The sequence below is a fragment of the Squalius cephalus genome (assembly GCF_949319135.1).
Source record: "Squalius cephalus genome assembly, chromosome: 24".
Classification (NCBI taxonomy): domain Eukaryota; kingdom Metazoa; phylum Chordata; class Actinopteri; order Cypriniformes; family Leuciscidae; genus Squalius; species Squalius cephalus.
The window spans coordinates 26,239,710-26,263,243 of NC_137145.1; the positions used below are offsets into that span (position 1 = coordinate 26,239,710).

The 23,534-nt window shown below is 46.8% G+C and overlaps 1 protein-coding gene across 5 annotated transcripts in view; it reads right to left on the reverse strand.

Annotated features, from left to right (window-relative positions):
• Positions 1 to 1,543: 1,543 nt before the first annotated feature.
• The window catches only part of sec31a (SEC31 homolog A, COPII coat complex component), a 39,594-nt gene continuing 17,603 nt past the window's right edge, over positions 1,544 to 23,534 (reverse strand). The window contains exons 18-28 of one of the 5 annotated variants that reach the window (XM_079862166.1): positions 21,526 to 21,699; positions 9,448 to 9,597; positions 9,269 to 9,364; positions 9,024 to 9,117; positions 7,456 to 7,779; positions 5,056 to 5,088; positions 4,448 to 4,506; positions 4,110 to 4,361; positions 3,900 to 4,010; positions 2,829 to 2,900; positions 1,544 to 2,682 (exon numbers count right to left, since the gene is read on the reverse strand). In XM_079862166.1, the coding sequence (XP_079718292.1) occupies positions 2,503 to 2,682; positions 2,829 to 2,900; positions 3,900 to 4,010; positions 4,110 to 4,361; positions 4,448 to 4,506; positions 5,056 to 5,088; positions 7,456 to 7,779; positions 9,024 to 9,117; positions 9,269 to 9,364; positions 9,448 to 9,597; positions 21,526 to 21,699 (1,545 nt within the window). In that variant the 3' untranslated portion in view covers positions 1,544 to 2,502. The remainder of the gene's footprint in view (positions 2,683 to 2,828; positions 2,901 to 3,899; positions 4,011 to 4,109; positions 4,362 to 4,447; positions 4,507 to 5,055; positions 5,089 to 7,455; positions 7,780 to 9,023; positions 9,118 to 9,268; positions 9,365 to 9,447; positions 9,598 to 21,525; positions 21,700 to 23,534) is intronic. The other 4 variants (XM_079862168.1, XM_079862169.1, XM_079862167.1 and 1 more) reach the window with 4 other exon arrangements.

Consider the following 23,534-nt stretch of genomic DNA (forward strand, 5'->3'; position numbering starts at 1 on the left):
GCGCTGCATCAGAGTGAAAATGTTGTTAATAACAATTGTAAAATTATTATTATTATTTTTTTTACTAACGTTACTCTGACCGACATGAATCTGAAACGGGTTTCTCAATCCTAGCAGATCTGCTCCATTAGCGACTCCAGACAGATATAGCAGCTAACGGCATTAACGGTAACGTTAGACTATTAACGTTAGCGTTGATGAAAGTGGACCATAGGAAAAAAAAACAAAAAAAAAAAACCGGAAAGCGTTTACAGTTTATGTGAACAGTAGGCCGATGTGGTACGTTTAAAAGACACCCCGTCAATGTTATACTTATCGTTATATAAAATAACTTTACCTCAGGAAAACTCAGTCAGGCGATGTGGACTCCGTCATCACCAGCTCACCCTTTGCCCTCTGGCTCTTTCGCGGGCTTTGCACGTGAGGTGTAAAATAGCCACGTTTCTATTTTTTTATTATTTCATTTTTTTTTTTTTTTTTTTGTATCTAAGGCTATTTTTTATTAGAATTATCTATTTCCCTGGTAAAATTAATAGATAAATAAAGAAATAAAACTGCATTTACTTTATGTAGTTTTTTTTTTTTGTTAAAAAAAAGTTCATTTTACAATTATTATTACTGCTATTGGTATTATTACTATTATTACAAATTTGTTCACTTAAAAATCAATGTTTTGAGAAAGAAATTAATCAATTTTATCCTGCATTTCAGTGTAAATATACCTAGCTTGATCATGAAATCAAAACTCAACGTTTTGAGAGACAAATACAATTTTCACCGTTGCATTTCTGTTTATTTCGTATGTTGAAAATGTCAAGTCACCTTTATTTCTGTAGCACTTTATACAGAGCGTTTCAAAGCAGCTTCACAATAGTAACAAATTCTGTAAAACAGCTCTAACAAGCCAACAGTGTCATAATTCAGCTCAAGTCAGTTCAGTGTTGATTCAGTTCAGCTCAATAACTGTAAAGTTGATCAATTGTGCATATATACTGCAGGCTATATACAGTGTTGTTGTGCTCATGTGACAAACTCCTGTACCTCCACTGCACACTCAACAAGAAAAAGACACAAGAGTATTTCACATTATCTGTGTTTAGTTTGCCATGTACAGTATGGCTAATCATTTAATGGTTTGTGTGTAGTTACTATGCAAAAACACAATTTTAAGAAGAGTTAAGATAGTTTTGAATAAAGTGTTTTGAAAAAAGTGTTGTATCTTGTGTTTTTGGCAACCATAATTTGGTTACAAATTTGTCCGCAGAAGTGTGCTAAATCAAACATCCCAGGACGTAATCATTAGTTAAAATGGAAATAAGTGTGTGTGTGTGTGTGTGTTTGAAAGTACAGCAATCAAGTTCTGTTTTGTTAAGGATTAGATGTTGGCAAATGAATTAGAGATTAGCAAATAAAATGACCGTATTAGGTATAAATTGGCATAATAGTATAGAATATGAATACTGTAGTGAATTCATTTAATGACATGAGTACCAAATAAATGTAACATTTAAAATAAAACATCTATAAAAAGAAACATCAAAACAGCGGTCTCAATTTGTTTTTAATAAAACTGCAAAACAGTCATCAGATTTACAGTACAACCTCAATTATTGAGACAGTACATGGATTGCATTAAAAAACCCAACATCTCAGAGCAAGCCTCCAAAGCTTTTGTGCAGGCATATGCAAAACTGCTCATTTCAGACTTACCAACAGAACGACAGCTAGCGGAGACGTGATTAAAAAAAAGATGATTATAAAAATATCATATTCCCCTTTACTGTAGCCTGACCTTTTTCCCTTTCTACACATCAGATCCGGTTTCTTTTGCCCCTTTGTATCAGAAGTATGATCCATTATCTGAAAAGATGTTTCAAACATGTAGTGGCGTACAGTGCAGACAGGCAGCATTATTATTATTATGACACAAACACAAGTCAAGTTTAATTATAATTTCCAATTGTACGAGTCGAGTGACAAATACTGAATCAATTAAAAATTAATTGAACATTTTAGCATGTCATTTTGTAGCCATATCAAGTTTCATCTGCAGAAATAATGCCATAAATCATATCAGAGAAGACTCTCTATAATAAGCTGAAATGCAGAGGAGTTGCGATCATCGTAAACATCAAATATCCTAATCAAATAATAATAATGCCAAATGAATGGTGTGACTAAAGAATAATGCACGGTGAACCTGAAACAATGAGCTCTCTGCTTAGACTACTCTTCATTAAAGCATAAAACACACATTTCATTTAACGAAGCTAATTTACCATTACAACTCGAGACATAAAAGGGGAAAGCACTATTGCACTCTGCTCTGTCATGATTACAAATACATAACATTAAAATATTAAGAAGACAAAAGAATAAACAAACGTGAGAGTAAACCAGGTCTGTTAAGACTGGTGAAATGCACAGCTGGTCCTTGAGGAATGATGGCTTGAGGGTTTTTGAGAATACTTCTTGGTGTGTGTGTGTGTGTGCACTGAGACATCAAACACCCAGTCTGTTGGCCTGTGTCAGCACCACCTTCAGGACCGGCATGAAGGCCGACGTCTCGCTGAAGTTGCTGTTGCTCACGATGTGTGTGTGTATGTTGAGCCCGTCGGAGTAGCAGCGGCACTCGATGCTGCGGGCCATATTGTGGAGACCACCGACTATAGCTGGAGACAGCTGGAGAGAAGAAACGTGCGTCTCAGACAACAAATTGAAAAATCACTGGGCAAATTACAATATATAAACAACGACGGTAAAAAATAAAAAGACTGTGGCGGCAGCAGCATTAAAAGGCTTTAAATAAAAGTGTGTGTGTTACTCACTGTTTGTTCTCTCAGCTTGTCATAGAGATACTCAAGCCTCTTATGAGCATCATCCAACTTCCTCTTGGTTTGCTGTGAGGATGAAGGGGAAAAACTTGGTTATTTATAATGCTGGGGAGTTTGAAAATGGACAGACAGAAGTTGCAGAAGAATAGGCAAACAAACATTATTATTATTGTTGATAACTTCCTAAGCTGTTCTTCTTAACCCTCTGGTGCTCTTCGTGTGTCGGCCAAAAATGACCGATTTTGTATTTTCTTTTTGTCAATTAAATGAATGTACTATGTTTTAGTTTGATAATGTTTTTTTTATTTAATGTGTTGTATTTTTACGGGATTTTTTTAATACTTAATTATATTTAAGTGGATTATTGCTGAGGTGACAAAAGTTTAAAAAAGTGAACTTAAAAAAAGTAACAGAATTTTACGTGTATTGTTATGAAAAATGCACAAAAATACTATTTAAAATTTTTATATGAAATATTTATTTTTAAAATCACGTTTTACTCTAGAACTGCAAGAAAATCAAAGACACAAATATAAAAAAAGTTGGGTTCCAAATTTGAGGTTGATGTCTCAAAAAATGAGCTTTCGGTCAGATGTTGTTCGGCTGCAGTACCAAAAGTTTCCACTAGATGAAATTCATCTCCCATTCATTTCCAATGCGCTCATTTTTGACCGTGAGGAGCACAAGTGTGACTATTTTTTACATGACCATTTAACCTTTTCGAATCATGCCCATGATTTGTTTGTGTGTTCACATAGCCAAGTTTTGCACCATTCCGATGAAGTAAAAAACAATAAAAATATTAAAACGTACACTTTTTCAGTCAAAAATGACCAAAGAGCACCAGAGGGTAAAAGGAGTTGACAATGTTGAAATGTTTGGTCTTGGTGGAATAGATCTGTTTCGCTGCTGCTGTTATTTATATATATATCTAAAAAATATAAAATATATATATTTTTATATATAAAAATCTAAACAGAAACAACAGAATAAAAAAAAAAAAAAAGGAATTTGAGAAAAGATAAAACAGATGAGATTGCTTTAATTAGTGTCATTTAAACAAACCGGGTCTGAAGCAGCGGCCAAACATTTCTGGATCAGTCCCTCAAATGTGGTCTTCAGGACCATGTGTTCCTCGGGGATCGGCTTCTTGGTGATCTTCTCAGTGGGGATGGACTGATGTGGACGGGAGAGAACACAGAATAACATATAACATGGGGAAAAGACAAAGCGTATGACCACTTAAGGGTTTTTTAATGTCACATAAACTAATACCTTTATCACATCTCCAATTGGAGCTCCAGGCGCCCCTTCCATGTTAACCTGAGGCATGTTGGGATTCCTGCATGGGGGTCCCAGTGGCTGCTGATGGATGGGGGTGAAGGTTGTTGGGCCCGCGTGCTGATCTGGGGCCTGTTGCTGCGGTGGAAGGGTGTGCATGCCCGGGACAGCGGGGGCCTGAGGTTCCCCTACAGGGGCCATAATGGGAGCGGTGATGGGTGCTGGTGGAGTGAAGTGGTCTGGGATCTGGAGACCAAAAACAGAGCATGTTTTCTTCAAATCAAGCCAAATGCATGTACGTTATGAGCAAGAGGATCTTCAGGCGAACCCACCTTCTTCTTTTTGGCAGCTCTGTTGAGAGTGGGGGGGTCGTTCCAGCCGTTCTGAGGTCCTAAAGCAGAACAAAACAGATCTTCTCAGTTTAGATTTCAAAACCGTCCAACCCACCGTACCTCTGAGAGGTTCATGCCAGGTGGACCTCAAATTCATTCTCAAAATGTCCAGCATAGACCCGTTATGGTTTATCACAACACACTGATCGCAAGCAGGTTCTTAATCACAGCTACTGTAGGACTAGGGTTAGGGATCTGTTTTCTGCAGGCATCAATGAACACAAGAAAACAATCAATGTCTTGGACAACCAATGTAAAGGATGAGCTAAAGCCAGAGTGAGGTTCTGGAAGCTTCCACTGGCCTACATTACTTACCATGCAAATGCAGAGCAAACCCATTGCTTATTTTCACCCACTACTTGATCATTACATATATAAATACTTCAAAATTAGTGATTAATACATTTTAGAATCACTTCAGAAAAACAAAATCATCAATGTGAGAAAAGAAAAGTGCCTCACTGATTGTTAGAATTATTCATTAATAATTTGAGCTGGACAATTATGGTCCACCATATTAAATTGTTAAAAATCTCTTTATAGTTCACCTTCCAAAGACCAGGCGTCTTGGTTTAATCCTCCTGTGAATAAACAAGGTAGCTGACGCATAACTTGCCCAAGAACTTATTTTTAATCAACATGAAGATATAAGTTTAACATTTAAGTGAATAAACATGTAATAAACAGAAACTGACACTGGTAACCATGTGCAACTCGACTGATCACCACTTTTAATCACCTGTCGGTCTGTTCACATATAGCCCTGCACTACAAACATCCATGCAGTCTTTTAATTAATATGAGGGCATACAAGTTTGAATAAACAAAATACTAAAAATAGTGTTAAATGGAGCATGTCACACCACCACCGGACAGTTTTTAATGCATTCTGATGCAGTATTTTGATCATAAATACCAAATGCTTCTGTGAGATTGAGAAGAATGAATATATATATATCAGGGGTGTGATGAGACACTTATCTCACGAGACGAGACAAGATTGGGTTCACGAGAACGAGACGAGATTTTTGCACAATATTTTATGACTAGAATTCATGACTAGAAAAGTAGTCTGAAGGTGCATTTCGAAATGTTTTAATTAATTATCTTGTAATGAATGTCATTTCAGTACTACTTTATGGGTATGACTTATCAAATGCATTGAAAGACAACAATATACAAGCACTGTAAAAGGTTTTGCCACAAACTCAGCTGAGTCTCTTCAGGCCTTATACTGTACATCATGAGCTTCAGAACTTCTGACAGGCTGTGTGTGACCTCCTAACTGAACTCCTTTCCACAAATTGAACATAGAAATAAAAACAGTATAAATAACTAAAATAAATAACAGTTTTTTCAAGGTCTTATTAAGTGGAAGCAATAAGTGCAAGTGCAACCATAATCAAAGTACTCTCTCAATATTCAAAGTGCGAACAGAGACTAGAGCCACAACTGCACTGTCCAGAGATTGATATCGGGAGAAAGGTTATTGTATGTACACAGCCTAATTTATGCGCATCAGGGAGCTCGTGCTTTACTTGATCGCACGTACTCTGTGGAAGTGGCGGTGCGGAGCGCATTCGACAAGATAAGACATTTATCAGACGTTTTCGGCTCTGTTGCGCAACGAATATGTCGTATATCATAGCGCCATCCGTTTTGTCACCAATGCTCCATATAATACCCACCACTGCAACCTCTACAGTCTAATCGGCTGGCCTTCATTACATACCTCACCTCATCTACAAATGTCTACTGTGTAAAACCCCACCTTATCTAAGATCATTAATCTCCAGAACCTTCGTTCAAGCAGGTATATCACTCTGACTGCTACTAAAGCCCGTTCCTCCTTTGGCCGCCTTTCCTTCCAGTTCTCCGCTGCTAATGATTGGAATACACTTCAAAAATCTCTAAAGCTTGAATCCATTGTCTCGTTAACCACCTTCAAATTACTATCAGCGAATCTATTGTCTGACCATTGTACATGCTAACCCGACTCACATTTTTGCCATTAATACATTTATTTGTACATTCTAATCTACCATGGCTGTCTCTGTTTTTGTTTTGATGTTGTTTTTGCATATTCCCCATTCAGCAATGGTCATTTGCTATTTTGCCATTTACCACCTTCCATATTGTTCTAAGCATAGCCACTTTGTACCCGACAACAGTACCTCCTCCTTAGACCTATACACTTACTTCCTCCATTGACTGTATGTATCGAGGTACAAAAAAACATAAAGTTATACATATAATTACAAGACAAAGAAGTACACAATAAGCATAGGAATGCAGTATGCACGTCAGCAGATCAAACATTTACAAATTTATATAAATAGTGCAAAAGGTGTCAATATATGGAGGTTAATGATTAGTAGATAAATTTGTAAATGTTTGATCTGCTGACGTGCATGCTGCATTCCTATGCTTATTGTGTACTTCTTTGTCTTGTAATTATATGTATAACTTTATGTTTTTTTGTACCTCGATGCTTTTATCTTGGCTAGGTCGCCATTGTAAATGAGAAAGTGTTCTCAATGTGCTCACCTGGTTAAATAAAGGTTAAATAAAAAAATTAAATTAAATAAAACGAATCCTCCGCCATCGTCACGCGCTCAGTGAACTGTGATTCCTGCTGCACTGTGTACAACGTTTACAATAGTTTACTATGGTTTTTGTTTTTATAAAAACGACAGTGGAGGCGGTGCCCGTAATATGTAATGTGAATGTAGCAGTGGCATTTTCTATGCTAACTTTAACCTCACGAGAGATCTCGTCACACCCCTAATATTATATATATATATATATATATATATATATATATATATATATATATATATATATATATATATATATATATATATATATATATATATATATATATACACACACATGTGTGTTAATACTGATTGCTGAGATTGCTCAAGCATGTCTGGTATGTTTCAGACCTGTTCTCTGGGAGGCTGGAATCAGTGCGGGTTCGTTCTGAGTACCTGGAGCTCTGGCTACTGGAGGAGGAAGATAAGATGAGGGCGACCCCGGCCCGCCATGCTGGAAACACACGCCAGAAGACAGAGCAGGAGAAGAGAAAGACCCAGACACCAGAGGAGGAGCTGCTGGCTGAGAGGAGGCAGGGTGCATGAAGTGTGGAGGATAGACAGCAGAAGAGGAGGAGGAGGAGGAAGGAGGAGGAGGAAGAGGAGAGGCCGTGGAGGAAGAGTATGGCACAGGCTGATAGATGCCGGGTGTGAACTGCTGAACAGGGGGGTAGTCTGATGTTGGTGAGGAAGAGGAGAGAACAGGCATATGCAGTTAGTCATTTATAGAGATATTTCACATTACAGCCGCAGTTACATGCGTGCAAATATTAATTCAGTACATCTGAAACAGCTCTAGTGGAATGATCTTTAGCCATTAACATACATATGAATACATAAGCATAAGGTTCATGCAAAGAATTTACAGCATTCTTACAAAAAAAAAAAAAACCATGCACTGCTTAAGTTTAACCTTTGCAGTTTAAGTTAGAACTCCACAAATAACAAGACTGGAGCGTGGCTCGCTGATCTAGCCGATCTGAAGCGTTTCTAGCAGATTTACATGCATTTCCAAGGGTGTCCCAGACAGATGCTCACTGACCAAGACACGATCACCACAAACCAGTGCGCTTATTTTTCACAAAAACTACTCAATTTCCAGTAATTGATCATTTTCATAATTTATTAAAGCTTTTACATGTTGCTAACAAGTGTCTAAATGAGACTACAGAAGTTGTTGGGGACATTTAACACTTTCACAGCCTCGTTGTGTTTATAATCTCGCTCTTGCAAACTTTAATATCTCGAACTCTCAGGGAAAAAACACTAAAAGAGTCGGAAGCTTAATGGTGTGACGTTGAATTCATGTGACTGTGCTGTAGTTCGTTTATAGCCAACTTCTGCCGATTGTATTTAGACATCTAAATTCATTAATCTTGTTCATTTGTGAAAATGATCTTGATGGACAAAACATGCCATGTGTCATAAACTTTTGTTGATCACAGAGTTTATTTTCTTGTAAATAATCCAAAAGGAGGGAATAAGTGTGATGCGAAGTTACGGGTTGGCCTACAAATTTACGTCATCACTACAGCGCTCAAAAAGTGTAAGATGAAGAGCTAACATTACTAAACGTAAAACTGCTATGAAATAAATAAAAGCTAACTAAATATATAGGGGGAAAAAATCTACTAAAAATGACAAAAGCACAGAACAAATTTACTAAAACCTAATCAAATAAAATAAAAAATACATTAAAAAAAAACCCTTAAAAATATTAATAAATACTATAAATAATACTAAAATAAAACTGCCCTAGATTCACATATTTTTTAATGGCCATAAACTAATTACTTTTGAATCAAAAATTGCTCAAATCAATTATGTGATTTATTTAATGTAATTCATAAACATTTTTAATATGTTGGTAACTCTCACACACACACACACACACACACACACTGTGTGAGTGCACTTACTCTGGTACTGCTGCGAGTACATGAATGGAGTGGAGGCGGGTACTGACGCCATCACTGGAGACTGAATGCCGAAGACTGTAGACGTGGACTCGGCCTGAGAACAGAGAGAAACACACACACAGACACACACACGTGTGTTTAGAGAGCCTTCTGTCACAGCGTGATCTAATGATCCTTCTGATCGATTATTGCTCGTGTGGTGTGTGTAGCCTGTGTCTGAGTGTGAGCTCTGTCGGTGTGTGTACCTGCGGGTCTGCGGCGGGCACAGGCTGGCGAGGGACACTGGGCAGAGCTGTGGGGGTTTGGTTACTCCAGGACGTGACAGTAGTGGCGGATCTACCCTGAACACAACACATACACACGCTGGAGTCAAATAAAGCACCCACGTGTGTGTTTCCCAGCTGTATGCGAGTGTCTCTCGTACCTGTTGGTAGTACTGAGGCGGCGCAGCGGGCTGTGGAGGTTGTGTGTGTGTCTGCGTTTGGTGTGTGTTCTGCGTGGCGGTCACAGTGGCCACAGGCGTCTGCTGACCCAGAGCTCTGCTCAAACGATCTCGCAGCTGCTGAACAGAAACCTGCAGGCACAAAACAAACATCACATTCGCAAAGATGACGTTAAACCTTACGGACACAATCTAAAACAGCAACAAAACACACGAGGCCCCAGCGTTAGAGAGCCCCAAAACACACAAGACCCCAGCGTTAGAGAGCCCCAAAACACACGAAACCCCAGCGTTAGAGATCCCCAAAACACACGAGACCCAGCGTTAGACCCCAGCGTTAGAGATCCCCAAAACACACGAGACCCCAGCGTTAGAGAGCCCCAAAACACACGAGACCCCAGCGTTAGAGATCCCCAAAACACACGAAACCCAGCGTTAGAGAGCCCCAAAACACACGAAACCCCAGCGTTAGAGAGCCCCAAAACACACGAGACCCCAGCGTTAGAGAGCCCCAAAACACACGAGACCCCAGCGTTAGAGATCCCCAAAACACACGAGACCCCAGCGTTAGAGAGCCCCAAAACACACGAGACCCCAGCGTTAGAGATCCCCAAAACACACGAGACCCAGCGTTAGACCCCAGCGTTAGAGAGCCCCAAAACACACGAGACCCAGCGTTAGAGAGCTCCAAAACACACGAGACCCCAGCGTTAGAGATCCCCAAAACACACGAGACCCAGCGTTAGACCCCAGCGTTAGAGAGCCCCAAAACACACGAGACCCCAGCGTTAGACCACAGCGTTAGAGATCCCCAAAACACACGAGACCCCAGCGTTAGACCCCAGCGTTAGAGATCCCCAAAACACACGAGACCCCAGCGTTAGAGAGCCCCAAAACACACGAGACCCCAGCGTTAGACCCCAGCGTTAGAGATCCCCAAAACACACGAGACCCCAGCGTTAGACCACAGCGTTAGAGATCCCCAAAACACACGAGACCCCAGCGTTAGACCCCAGCGTTAGAGATCCCCAAAACACACGAGACCCCAGCGTTAGAGAGCCCCAAAACACACGAGACCCCAGCGTTAGACCCCAGCGTTAGAGAGCCCCAAAACACACGAGACCCCAGCGTTAGAGAGCCCCTAAACACACGAGACCCCAGCGTTAGAGATCCCCAAAACACACGAGACCCAGCGTTAGAGAGCTCCAAAACACACGAGACCCCAGCGTTAGAGAGCCCCAAAACACACGAGACCCCAGCGTTAGAGAGCCCCTAAACACACGAGACCCCAGCGTTAGAGAGCCCCAAAACACACGAGACCCAGCGTTAGAGAGCTCCAAAACACACGAGACCCCAGCGTTAGAGAGCCCCAAAACACACGAGACCCAGCGTTAGACCCCAGCGTTAGAGAGCCCCAAAACACACGAGACCCCAGCGTTAGACCCCAGCGTTAGAGATCCCCAAAACACACGAGACCCAGCGTTAGACCCCAGCGTTAGAGAGCCCCAAAACACACGAGACCCCAGCGTTAGACCACAGCGTTAGAGAGCCCCAAAACACACGAGACCCAGCGTTAGACCACAGCGTTAGAGAGCCCCAAAACACACGAGACCCCAGCGTTAGAGAGCCCCAAAACACACGAGACCCAGCGTTAGACCCCAGCGTTAGAGAGCCCCAAAACACACGAGACCCCAGCGTTAGAGAGCCCCAAAACACACGAGACCCAGCGTTAGACCCCAGCGTTAGAGAGCCCCAAAACACACGAGACCCCAGCGTTAGAGAGCCCCAAAACACACGAGACCCAGCGTTAGACCCCAGCGTTAGAGAGCCCCAAAACACACGAGACCCCAGCGTTAGACCACAGCGTTAGAGAGCCCCAAAACACACGAGACCCCAGCGTTAGAGAGCCCCAAAACACACGAGACCCCAGCGTTAGAGAGCCCCAAAACACACGAGACCCCAGCGTTAGAGAGCCCCAAAACACACGAGACCCAGCGTTAGAGAGCCCCAAAACACACGAAACCCAGCGTTAGAGATCCCCAAAACACACGAGACCCCAGCGTTAGAGATCTCCAAAACACACGAAACCCAGCGTTAGAGAGCCCCAAAACACACGAAACCCAGCGTTAGAGATCCCCAAAACACACGAGACCCCAGCGTTAGAGAGCCCCAAAACACACGAGACCCCAGCGTTAGAGATCCCCAAAACACACGAGACCCCAGCGTTAGAGAGCCCCAAAACACACGAGACCCAGCGTTAGAGAGCTCCAAAACACACGAGACCCCAGCGTTAGAGATCCCCAAAACACACGAGACCCAGCGTTAGACCCCAGCGTTAGAGAGCCCCAAAACACACGAGACCCCAGCGTTAGACCACAGCGTTAGAGATCCCCAAAACACACGAGACCCCAGCGTTAGACCCCAGCGTTAGAGATCCCCAAAACACACGAGACCCCAGCGTTAGAGAGCCCCAAAACACACGAGACCCCAGCGTTAGACCCCAGCGTTAGAGATCCCCAAAACACACGAGACCCCAGCGTTAGACCACAGCGTTAGAGATCCCCAAAACACACGAGACCCCAGCGTTAGACCCCAGCGTTAGAGATCCCCAAAACACACGAGACCCCAGCGTTAGAGAGCCCCTAAACACACGAGACCCCAGCGTTAGAGATCCCCAAAACACACGAGACCCCAGCGTTAGAGAGCCCCAAAACACACGAGACCCCAGCGTTAGAGATCCCCAAAACACACGAGACCCAGCGTTAGACCCCAGCGTTAGAGAGCCCCAAAACACACGAGACCCCAGCGTTAGACCACAGCGTTAGAGATCCCCAAAACACACGAGACCCCAGCGTTAGACCCCAGCGTTAGAGATCCCCAAAACACACGAGACCCAGCGTTAGACCACAGCGTTAGAGATCCCCAAAACACACGAGACCCAGCGTTAGACCCCAGCGTTAGAGAGCCCCAAAACACACGAGACCCCAGCGTTAGACCACAGCGTTAGAGAGCCCCAAAACACACGAGACCCAGCGTTAGACCACAGCGTTAGAGAGCCCCAAAACACACGAGACCCCAGCGTTAGAGAGCCCCAAAACACACGAGACCCAGCGTTAGACCCCAGCGTTAGAGAGCCCCAAAACACACGAGACCCCAGCGTTAGAGAGCCCCAAAACACACGAGACCCAGCGTTAGACCCCAGCGTTAGAGAGCCCCAAAACACACGAGACCCCAGCGTTAGAGAGCCCCAAAACACACGAGACCCAGCGTTAGACCCCAGCGTTAGAGAGCCCCAAAACACACGAGACCCCAGCGTTAGACCACAGCGTTAGAGAGCCCCAAAACACACGAGACCCCAGCGTTAGAGAGCCCCAAAACACACGAGACCCCAGCGTTAGAGAGCCCCAAAACACACGAGACCCCAGCGTTAGAGAGCCCCAAAACACACGAGACCCAGCGTTAGAGAGCCCCAAAACACACGAAACCCAGCGTTAGAGATCCCCAAAACACACGAGACCCCAGCGTTAGAGATCTCCAAAACACACGAAACCCAGCGTTAGAGAGCCCCAAAACACACGAAACCCAGCGTTAGAGATCCCCAAAACACACGAGACCCCAGCGTTAGAGAGCCCCAAAACACACGAGACCCCAGCGTTAGAGATCCCCAAAACACACGAGACCCCAGCGTTAGAGAGCCCCAAAACACACGAGACCCAGCGTTAGAGAGCTCCAAAACACACGAGACCCCAGCGTTAGAGATCCCCAAAACACACGAGACCCAGCGTTAGACCCCAGCGTTAGAGAGCCCCAAAACACACGAGACCCCAGCGTTAGACCACAGCGTTAGAGATCCCCAAAACACACGAGACCCCAGCGTTAGACCCCAGCGTTAGAGATCCCCAAAACACACGAGACCCCAGCGTTAGAGAGCCCCAAAACACACGAGACCCCAGCGTTAGACCCCAGCGTTAGAGATCCCCAAAACACACGAGACCCCAGCGTTAGACCACAGCGTTAGAGATCCCCAAAACACACGAGACCCCAGCGTTAGACCCCAGCGTTAGAGATCCCCAAAACACACGAGACCCCAGCGTTAGAGAGCCCCTAAACACACGAGACCCCAGCGTTAGAGATCCCCAAAACACACGAGACCCCAGCGTTAGAGAGCCCCAAAACACACGAGACCCCAGCGTTAGAGATCCCCAAAACACACGAGACCCCAGCGTTAGAGAGCCCCAAAACACACGAGACCCAGCGTTAGAGAGCTCCAAAACACACGAGACCCCAGCGTTAGAGAGCCCCAAAACACACGAGACCCAGCGTTAGACCCCAGCGTTAGAGAGCCCCAAAACACACGAGACCCCAGCGTTAGACCACAGCGTTAGAGATCCCCAAAACACACGAGACCCCAGCGTTAGACCCCAGCGTTAGAGATCCCCAAAACACACGAGACCCAGCGTTAGACCACAGCGTTAGAGATCCCCAAAACACACGAGACCCAGCGTTAGACCCCAGCGTTAGAGAGCCCCAAAACACACGAGACCCCAGCGTTAGACCACAGCGTTAGAGAGCCCCAAAACACACGAGACCCAGCGTTAGACCACAGCGTTAGAGAGCCCCAAAACACACGAGACCCAGCGTTAGACCCCAGCGTTAGAGAGCCCCAAAACACACGAGACCCCAGCGTTAGAGAGCCCCAAAACACACGAGACCCAGCGTTAGACCCCAGCGTTAGAGAGCCCCAAAACACACGAGACCCCAGCGTTAGAGAGCCCCAAAACACACGAGACCCAGCGTTAGACCCCAGCGTTAGAGAGCCCCAAAACACACGAGACCCCAGCGTTAGACCACAGCGTTAGAGATCCCCAAAACACACGAGACCCCAGCGTTAGACCCCAGCGTTAGAGATCCCCAAAACACACGAGACCCAGCGTTAGACCCCAGCGTTAGAGATCCCCAAAACACACGAGACCCAGCGTTAGACCCCAGCGTTAGAGATCCCCAAAACACACGAGACCCAGCGTTAGACCCCAGCGTTAGAGAGCCCCAAAACACACGAGACCCAGCGTTAGACCACAGCGTTAGAGATCCAACAAACACACGAGACCCAGCGTTAGACCCCAGCGTTAGAGAGCCCCAAAACACACGAGACCCCAGCGTTAGACCACAGCGTTAGAGAGCCCCAAAACACACGAGACCCAGCGTTAGACCACAGCGTTAGAGAGCCCCAAAACACACGAGACCCAGCGTTAGACCCCAGCGTTAGAGAGCCCCAAAACACACGAGACCCCAGCGTTAGAGAGCCCCAAAACACACGAGACCCCAGCGTTAGACCACAGCGTTAGAGATCCCCAAAACACACGAGACCCAGCGTTAGACCACAGCGTTAGAGAGCCCCAAAACACACGAGACCCAGCGTTAGACCCCAGCGTTAGAGAGCCCCAAAACACACGAGACCCCAGCGTTAGAGAGCCCCAAAACACACGAGACCCCAGCGTTAGAGAGCCCCAAAACACACGAGACCCCAACGTTAGAGATCCCCAAAACACATGAGACCCCAGCGTTAGAGAGACCCAAAACACACGAGACCCAGCGTTAGAGAGCTCCAAAACACAAGAGACCCAGCGTTAGACCCCAGCGTTAGAGATCCCCAAAACACACGAGACCCAGCGTTAGAGAGCTCCAAAACACACGAGACCCCAGCGTTAGACCCCAGCGTTAGAGATCCCCAAAACACACGAGACCCCAGCGTTAGAGAGCCCCAAAACACACGAGACCCCAGCGTTAGAGAGCCCCAAAACACACGAAACCCCAGCGTTAGAGAGCCCCAAAACACACGAGACCCCAGCGTTAGAGAGCCCCAAAACACACGAGACCCCAGCGTTAGAGAGCCCCAAAACACACGAGACCCCAGCGTTAGAGAGCCCCAAAACACACGAGACCCCAGCGTTAGAGAGCCCCAAAACACACGAGACCCCAGCGTTAGACCACAGCGTTAGAGAGCCCCAAAACACACGAGACCCCAGCGTTAGAGAGCCCCAAAACACACGAGACCCCAGCGTTAGAGAGCCCCAAAACACACGAGACCCCAGCGTTAGAGATCCCCAAAACACACGAGACCCCAGCGTTAGAGAGCCCCAAAACACACGAGACCCAGCGTTAGACCACAGCGTTAGAGAGCCCCAAAACACACGAGACCCCAGCGTTAGAGAGCCCCAAAACACACGAGACCCCAGCGTTAGAGAGCCCCAAAACACACGAAACCCCAGCGTTAGAGATCCCCAAAACACACGAGACCCCAGCGTTAGAGAGCCCCAAAACACACGAGACCCAGCGTTAGAGAGCTCCAAAACACACGAGACCCCAGCGTTAGACCACAGCGTTAGAGATCCCCAAAACACACGAGACCCCAGCGTTAGAGAGCCCCAAAACACACGAGACCCAGCGTTAGACCCCAGCGTTAGAGAGCCCCAAAACACACGAGACCCCAGCGTTAGAGAGCCCCAAAACACACGAGACCCCAGCGTTAGAGAGCCCCTAAACACACGAGACCCCAGCGTTAGAGATCCCCAAAACACACGAGACCCCAGCGTTAGACCCCAGCGTTAGAGAGACCCAAAACACACGAGACCCCAGCGTTAGAGCCCCAAAACACACGAGACCCCAGCGTTAGAGAGCCCCAAAACACACGAGACCCCAGCGTTAGAGAGCCCCAAAACACACGAGACCCCAGCGTTAGAGATCCCCAAAACACACGAGACCCCAGCGTTAGAGAGCCCCAAAACACACGAGACCCAGCGTTAGAGAGCTCCAAAACACACGAGACCCCAGCGTTAGACCACAGCGTTAGAGATCCCCAAAACACACGAGACCCCAGCGTTAGAGAGCCCCAAAACACACGAGACCCAGCGTTAGACCCCAGCGTTAGATAGCCCCAAAACACACGAGACCCCAGCGTTAGAGAGCCCCAAAACACACGAGACCCCAGCGTTAGAGAGCCCCTAAACACACGAGACCCCAGCGTTAGAGATCCCCAAAACACACGAGACCCCAGCGTTAGACCCCAGCGTTAGAGAGACCCAAAACACACGAGACCCCAGCGTTAGAGAGCCCCAAAACACACGAGACCCCAGCGTTAGAGCCCCAAAACACACGAGACCCCAGCGTTAGAGAGCCCCTAAACACACGAGACCCCAGCGTTAGAGATCCCCAAAACACACGAGACCCCACCGTTAGACCCCAGCGTTAGAGAGACCCAAAACACACGAGACCCCAGCGTTAGACCCCAGCGTTAGAGAGCCCCAAAACACACGAGACCCCAGCGTTAGAGAGCCCCAAAACACACGAGACCCCAGCGTTAGAGAGCCCCAAAACACACGAGACCCCAGCGTTAGAGAGCCCCAAAACACACGAGACCCAGCGTTAGACCCCAGCGTTAGAGAGCCCCAAAACACACGAGACCCCAGCGTTAGAGAGCCCCAAAACACACGAGACCCCAGCGTTAGAGATCCCCAAAACACACGAGACCCCAGCGTTAGAGAGCCCCAAAACACACGAGACCCCAGCGTTAGAGAGCCCCAAAACACACGAGACCCCAGCGTTAGAGAGCCCCTAAACACACGAGACCCCAGCGTTAGAGATCCCCAAAACACACGAGACCCCAGCGTTAGACCCCAGCGTTAGAGAGACCCAAAACACACGAGACCCCAGCGTTAGAGAGCCCCAAAACACACGAGACCCCAGCGTTAGAGAGCTCCAAAACACACGAGACCCCAGCGTTAGAGAGCCCCAAAACACACGAGACCCCAGCGTTAGAGAGCCCCAAAACACACGAGACCCCAGCGTTAGAGAGCCCCAAAACACACGAGACCCCAGCGTTAGAGATCCCCAAAACACAAGAGACCCCAGCGTTAGAGAGCCCCAAAACACACGAGACCCCAGCGTTAGAGAGCCCCAAAACACACGAGACCCCAGCGTTAGAGAGCCCCTAAACACACGAGACCCCAGCGTTAGAGATCCCCAAAACACACGAGACCCCAGCGTTAGACCCCAGCGTTAGAGAGACCCAAAACACACGAGACCCCAGCGTTAGACCCCAGCGTTAGAGAGCCCCAAAACACACGAGACCCCAGCGTTAGAGAGCCCCAAAACACACGAGACGCCAGCGTTAGAGAGCCCCTAAACACACGAGACCCCAGCGTTAGAGAGACCCAAAACACACGAGACCCTAGCGTTAGAGATCCCCAAAACACACGAGACCCCAGCGTTAGAGAGACCCAAAACACACGAGACCCCAGCGTTAGAGAGACCCAAAACACACGAGACCCCAGCGTTAGAGAGCCCCAACACACACGAGACCCCAGCGTTAGAGAGACCCAAAACACACGAGACCCCAGCGTTAGAGAGCCCCAAAACACACGAGACCCCAGCGTTAGAGAGCCCCAAAACACACGAGACCCCAGCGTTAGAGAGCCCCAAAACACACGAGACCCCAGCGTTAGAGAGCCCCTAAACACACGAGACCCCAGCGTTAGAGATCCCCAAAACACACGAGACCCCAGCGTTAGAGAGACCCAAAACACACGAGACCCCAGCGTTAGAGAGCCCCAAAACACACGAGACCCCAGCGTTAGAGAGCCCCAAAACACACGAGACCCCAGCGTTAGAGAGCCCCAAAACACACGAGACCCCAGCGTTAGAAAGCCCCAAAACACACGAGACCCAGCGTTAGAGAGACCCAAAACACACGAGACCCCAGCTTTAGACCCCAGCGTTAGAGAGCCCCAAAACACACGAGACCCCAGCGTTAGAGAGCCCCAAAACACACGAGACCCCAGCGTTAGAGAGCCCCAAAACACACGAGACCCAGCGTTAGACCCCAGCGTTAGAGAGCCCCAAAACACACGAGACCCCAGCGTTAGAGAGCCCCAAAACACACGAGACCCCAGCGTTAGAGAGCCCCAAAACACACGAGACCCCAGCGTTAGAGAGCCCCAAAACACACGAGACCCCAGCGTTAGAGAGCCCCAAAACAAACGAGACCCCAGCGTTAGAGAGCCCCAAAACACACGAGACCCCAGCGTTAGAGAGACCCAAAACACACGAGACCCCAGCGTTAGAGAGCCCCAAAACACACGAGACCCCAGCGTTAGAGAGCCCCAAAACACACGAGACCCCAGCGTTAGAGAGACCCAAAACACACGAGACCCCAGCGTTAGAGAGCTCCAAAACACACGAGACCCCAGCGTTAGACCCCAGCGTTAGAGAGCTCCAAAACACACGAGACCCCAGCGTTAGACCACAGCGTTAGAGAGCCCCAAAACACACGAGATCCCAGCGTTAGACCCCAGCGTTAGAGAGCCCCAAAACACACGAGACCCCAGCGTTAGAGAGCTCCAAAACACACGAGACCCCAGCGTTAGACCACAGCGTTAGAGAGCCCCAAAACACATGAGACCCCAGCGTTAGACCCCAGCGTTAGAGAGCCCCAAAACACACGAGACCCCAGCGTTAGAGAGCCCCAAAACACACAAGACCCCAGCGTTAGAGAGCCCCAAAACACACGAGACCCCAGCGTTAGAGAGCCCCAAAACACACGAGACCCCAGCGTTAGAGAGCCCCAAAACACACGAGACCCCAGCGTTAGAGAGACCCAAAACACACGAGACCCCTGCATTAGAGAGCCCCAAAACACACAAGACCCCAGCGTTAGAGAGCCCCAAAACACACGAGACCCCAGCGTTAGACCACAGCGTTAGAGATCCCCAAAACACGAGACCCCAGCGTTAGAAAGCCCCAAAACACACGAGACCCCAGCGTTAGACCCCAGCGTTAGAGATCCCCAAAACACACGAGACCCCAGCGTTAGAGAGCCCCAAAACACACGAGACCCCAGCGTTAGAGAGCCCCAAAACACACGAGACCCCAGCGTTAGAGAGCCCCAAAACACGAGACCCCAGCGTTAGAGAGCCCCAAAACACACGAGACCCCAGCGTTAGACCCCAGCGTTAGAGAGCCCCAAAACACACGAGACCCCAGCGTTAGACCCCAGCGTTAGAGAGCCCCATAACACACGAGACCCCAGCGTCAGAGAGCCACAAAACACACGAGACCCCAGCGTCAGAGAGCCCCAAAACACACGAGACCCCAGCGTTAGAGAGCCCCAAAACACACGAGACCCCAGCGTCAGAGAGCCCCAAAACACACGAGACCCCAGCGTTAGAGAGACCCAAAACACGCGAGACCCCAGCGTTAGAGAGCCCCAAAACACACGAGACCCCAGCGTTAGAGAGCCCCAAAACACACGAGACCCCAGCGTTAGAGAGCCCCAAAACACACGAGACCCCAGCGTTAGAGAGCCCCTAAACACACGAGACCCCAGCGTTAGAGAGCCCCAAAACACACGAGACCCCAGCGTTAGAGAGCCCCAAAACACACGAGACCCCAGCGTTAGAGAGCCCCTAAACACACGAGACCCCAGCGTTAGAGAGCCCCAAAACACACGAGACCCCAGCGTTAGAGAGCCCCTAAACACACAAGACCCCAGCGTTAGAGAGCCCCAAAACACGCGAGACCCCAGCGTTAGAGAGCCCCAAAACACACGAGACCCCAGCGTTAGAGAGCCCCAAAACACACGAGACCCCAGCGTTAGAGAGCCCCAAAACACACGAGACCCCAGCGTTAGAGAGCCCCAAAACACACGAGACCCCAGCGTTAGAGAGCCCCTAAACACACAAGACCCCAGCGTTAGAGAGCCCCAAAACACACGAGACCCCAGCGTTAGAGAGCCCCAAAACACATGAGACCCCAGCGTTAGAGAGCCCCAAAACACACGAGACCCCAGCGTTAGAGAGCCCCAAAACACACGAGACCCCAGCGTTAGAGAGCCCCAAAACACATGAGACCCCAGCGTTAGAGAGCCCCTAAACACACAAGACCCCAGCGTTAGAGAGCCAAAACACACGAGACCCCAGCGTTAGAGAGCCCCAAAACACACGAGACCCCAGCGTTAGACCCCAGCGTTAGAGAGCCCCTAAACACACGAGACCCCAGCGTTAGAGAGACCCAAAACACACGAGACCCCAGCGTTAGAGAGACCCAAAACACACGAGACCCCAGCGTTAGAGAGACCCAAAACACACGAGACCCCAGCGTTAGACCCCAGCGTTAGAGAGCCCCAAAACACACGAGACCCCAGCGTTAGAGAGCCCCTAAACACACGAGACCCCAGCGTTAGAGAGACTCCATTCAATCATGGTCTTTAAAATCAACTAATAATTATTAGTTAAAGGGATAGTTCACACAAAAATGAACGTTGGCCCATGATTTACTCCCCCTCAAGCCCTCCTAGGTGTATATGACATTCTTCTTTCAGAGAAATGTCCTGGCTCTGCGGGGGTTAATAAAGGCCTTGTGAAGCGATGCGTTTGTGTAAGAAAAATATTCATATTTAAAACTTTATCGACTAAAATAACTAGCTTCCTGCAGACGGCCGTACGCATCGATTTTGTGGAAGAGTGACCTCTGACCCGACGCATGAGGTAATGACGAACACGGAAGTGCAGAGGATAGAGCAAAACAAAACACCAGTCACGAATTAGAAATCTAAAATGACAATTTTTTAAAAATGTGTACAATTCTAGCTTCTGGCCAAACGGCCATCGCAGTCTACTTACGTCTAATGCACAACTTGTGACGTCACAAGTAGCGAGTGCATCATGGCGTAACATAAATATCAGCAGTATGTTGCATATACTCGCATAAGTTGCACTTTACAAGTTGAATTTAAAGTGGAATCTGTATGCATGTTTGGCCGGATGCTATATTAGTTTTAAATATGAATATTTTTTCTAACACGAACATATCGATTCACATCAGAAGGCCTTTATTAACCCCCCGGAGCAGTGTGGAGCACTTTAATCATGGATAGATGCACATTTTTTATATAACTCCGATTGTATTCGTCTGAAAGAAGAATGTCATTTACACCTAGGATGATTTCATTTCATTTTTGATTCAACTATCCCTCTAAGGAACATTTCCCACATAATAAATGCTTACCTGCTCAGTGTTGGCGGGCAGGTAGGATATGGCCGTCTGTAAGCTGCCCTGAGATGCCAGCAGACTGGCGTATTGATTCATCTTCTCTGCCAGCAGCGCACCCATATCAGGAGAAACCCCATTCTGAGTCTTCACCACTGCTCTCTGCAGGACCACCACCTTCTCCACCAGCTCCTACAGACACAGGTGATCACCATACAGCTACATCAGTCCACTGACCCACACTGCAATGCTCATGCTGTGCTCAGTACACAAGAACAATGAGACTCACTATCAAGCCCAATAAAAACATGATAGATTAAAGGTGCAGTGTGTGATTTTTAGCGGCATCTAGTGGTGAGGTTGTGAATTGCAACCAACAGAAGTTACGGTGGCCGACAGGAAGTGATGTCGTCGTCTGAGACAGCAGAGTGTAGCCAGTTAAGCAATGAGGTTTCTTTACAAAGATAAATTATGTAATTAGGTTTACTTAATTATTCAGTAAATATATGCTATTGCGAATATTATTGTTACTTGTTTATCATTGTGTCAGTGTTTTATTCGCTGAATTTAGCTAGTTTCTATACATGAAGAACAACATAGTGACGAAACGTGCGCTATAGAGCCGTTTAGGGCTACTGTAGAAACATGGCAGTGCAAAATGAATATTTCAATGTAAGGTAGGGCTGGGCGATATATCGCATGACATTGTTATGCGCATCTCGTCAGTAAAGCCGGTTCCTTGATTAGTATTAAATTGCCATCACCTGCTTTTAGATGGAGCGGCATTAACTACAAAGAGCCGTAGTTCACTGACAAGCTGAGCCATATCGCATTAATTATCACGGACGTATCGCCTGCTATAATTAATGCGATATGGCTCAGCTTGTCAGTGAACTACGGCTCTGTATAGTAAATGCCACTCCATCTGAAAGCAGGTGATGGCGATTTACTACTAATCAGACAAGACAGAGGTACTACTTACCGGTTCAAAAAACCGCCCACAAAACCTCTCACAATACAACTTTAACATAGTAGGATGTCCTGTTACTTTATCCTCTACAGTAAAAGACCTGGGTGTTATACTAGACTGTAACCTGTCTTTTGAAAATCATATTTCATATGTTACAAGAACAGCCTTTTTCCACCTTAGAAACATTGCTAAGCTACGTAACATGCTATCAGTTTCTGATGCAGAAAAGTTAGTTCATGCATTCATGACCTCGAGACTAGATTACTGTAATGCTTTATTAGCTGGTTGTCCTGCATCCTCAATAAACAAGATACAGTTAGTCCAAAATGCCGCCGCTACAGTTCTTACTAGATCAAGAAAATATGATCATATAACACCGATTTTATCATCACTACATTGGTTACCTATAAAGTTCTGTATTAATTACAAGGTATTGCTACTGACTTATAAAGCCCTAAACGGCTTAGCTCCAGTCTATTTAACGGATCTTCTATCGCCCTATAATCCATCGCGCTCTTTAAGATCACTAAATTCGAGGCTTTTGGTCATACCAAGGATATCCAGATCAACCAAAGGAGGGAGAGCATTTTCACATTTAGCTCCAAAACTCTGGAATAGTCTTCCAGATACTGTTCGTTGCTCAGACTCGCTCTCCCAGTTTAAAACTAGATTAAAGACGCATCTCTTCAGCCAGGCATTTATATAATACTTTTAATCTTACAGTTAAATCCGACCTCTAGTTCATAAACGCCAGAGGAGAACTGGCCCCCGACTGAGCCCGGGTTCTCCCAAGGTTTTTTTTCTCCATTAGGTCACCTGATGGAGTTTTTCGGTTCCTTGCCACTGTTGCCTTTGGCTTGCTCAGTTGGGGATATTTAATTTAATTTAATCAATCAATAAATTCCACTAGAAACAAACCTTGTTGTATTATTTTAATTTAATACTGTGAAGCTGCTTTGATACAATCTGTATTGTGAAAAGCGCTATACAAATATACTTGACTTGACTTGACTTAATCAAGGAACCGGCTTTACTGACGAGATGCGCATAACAATGT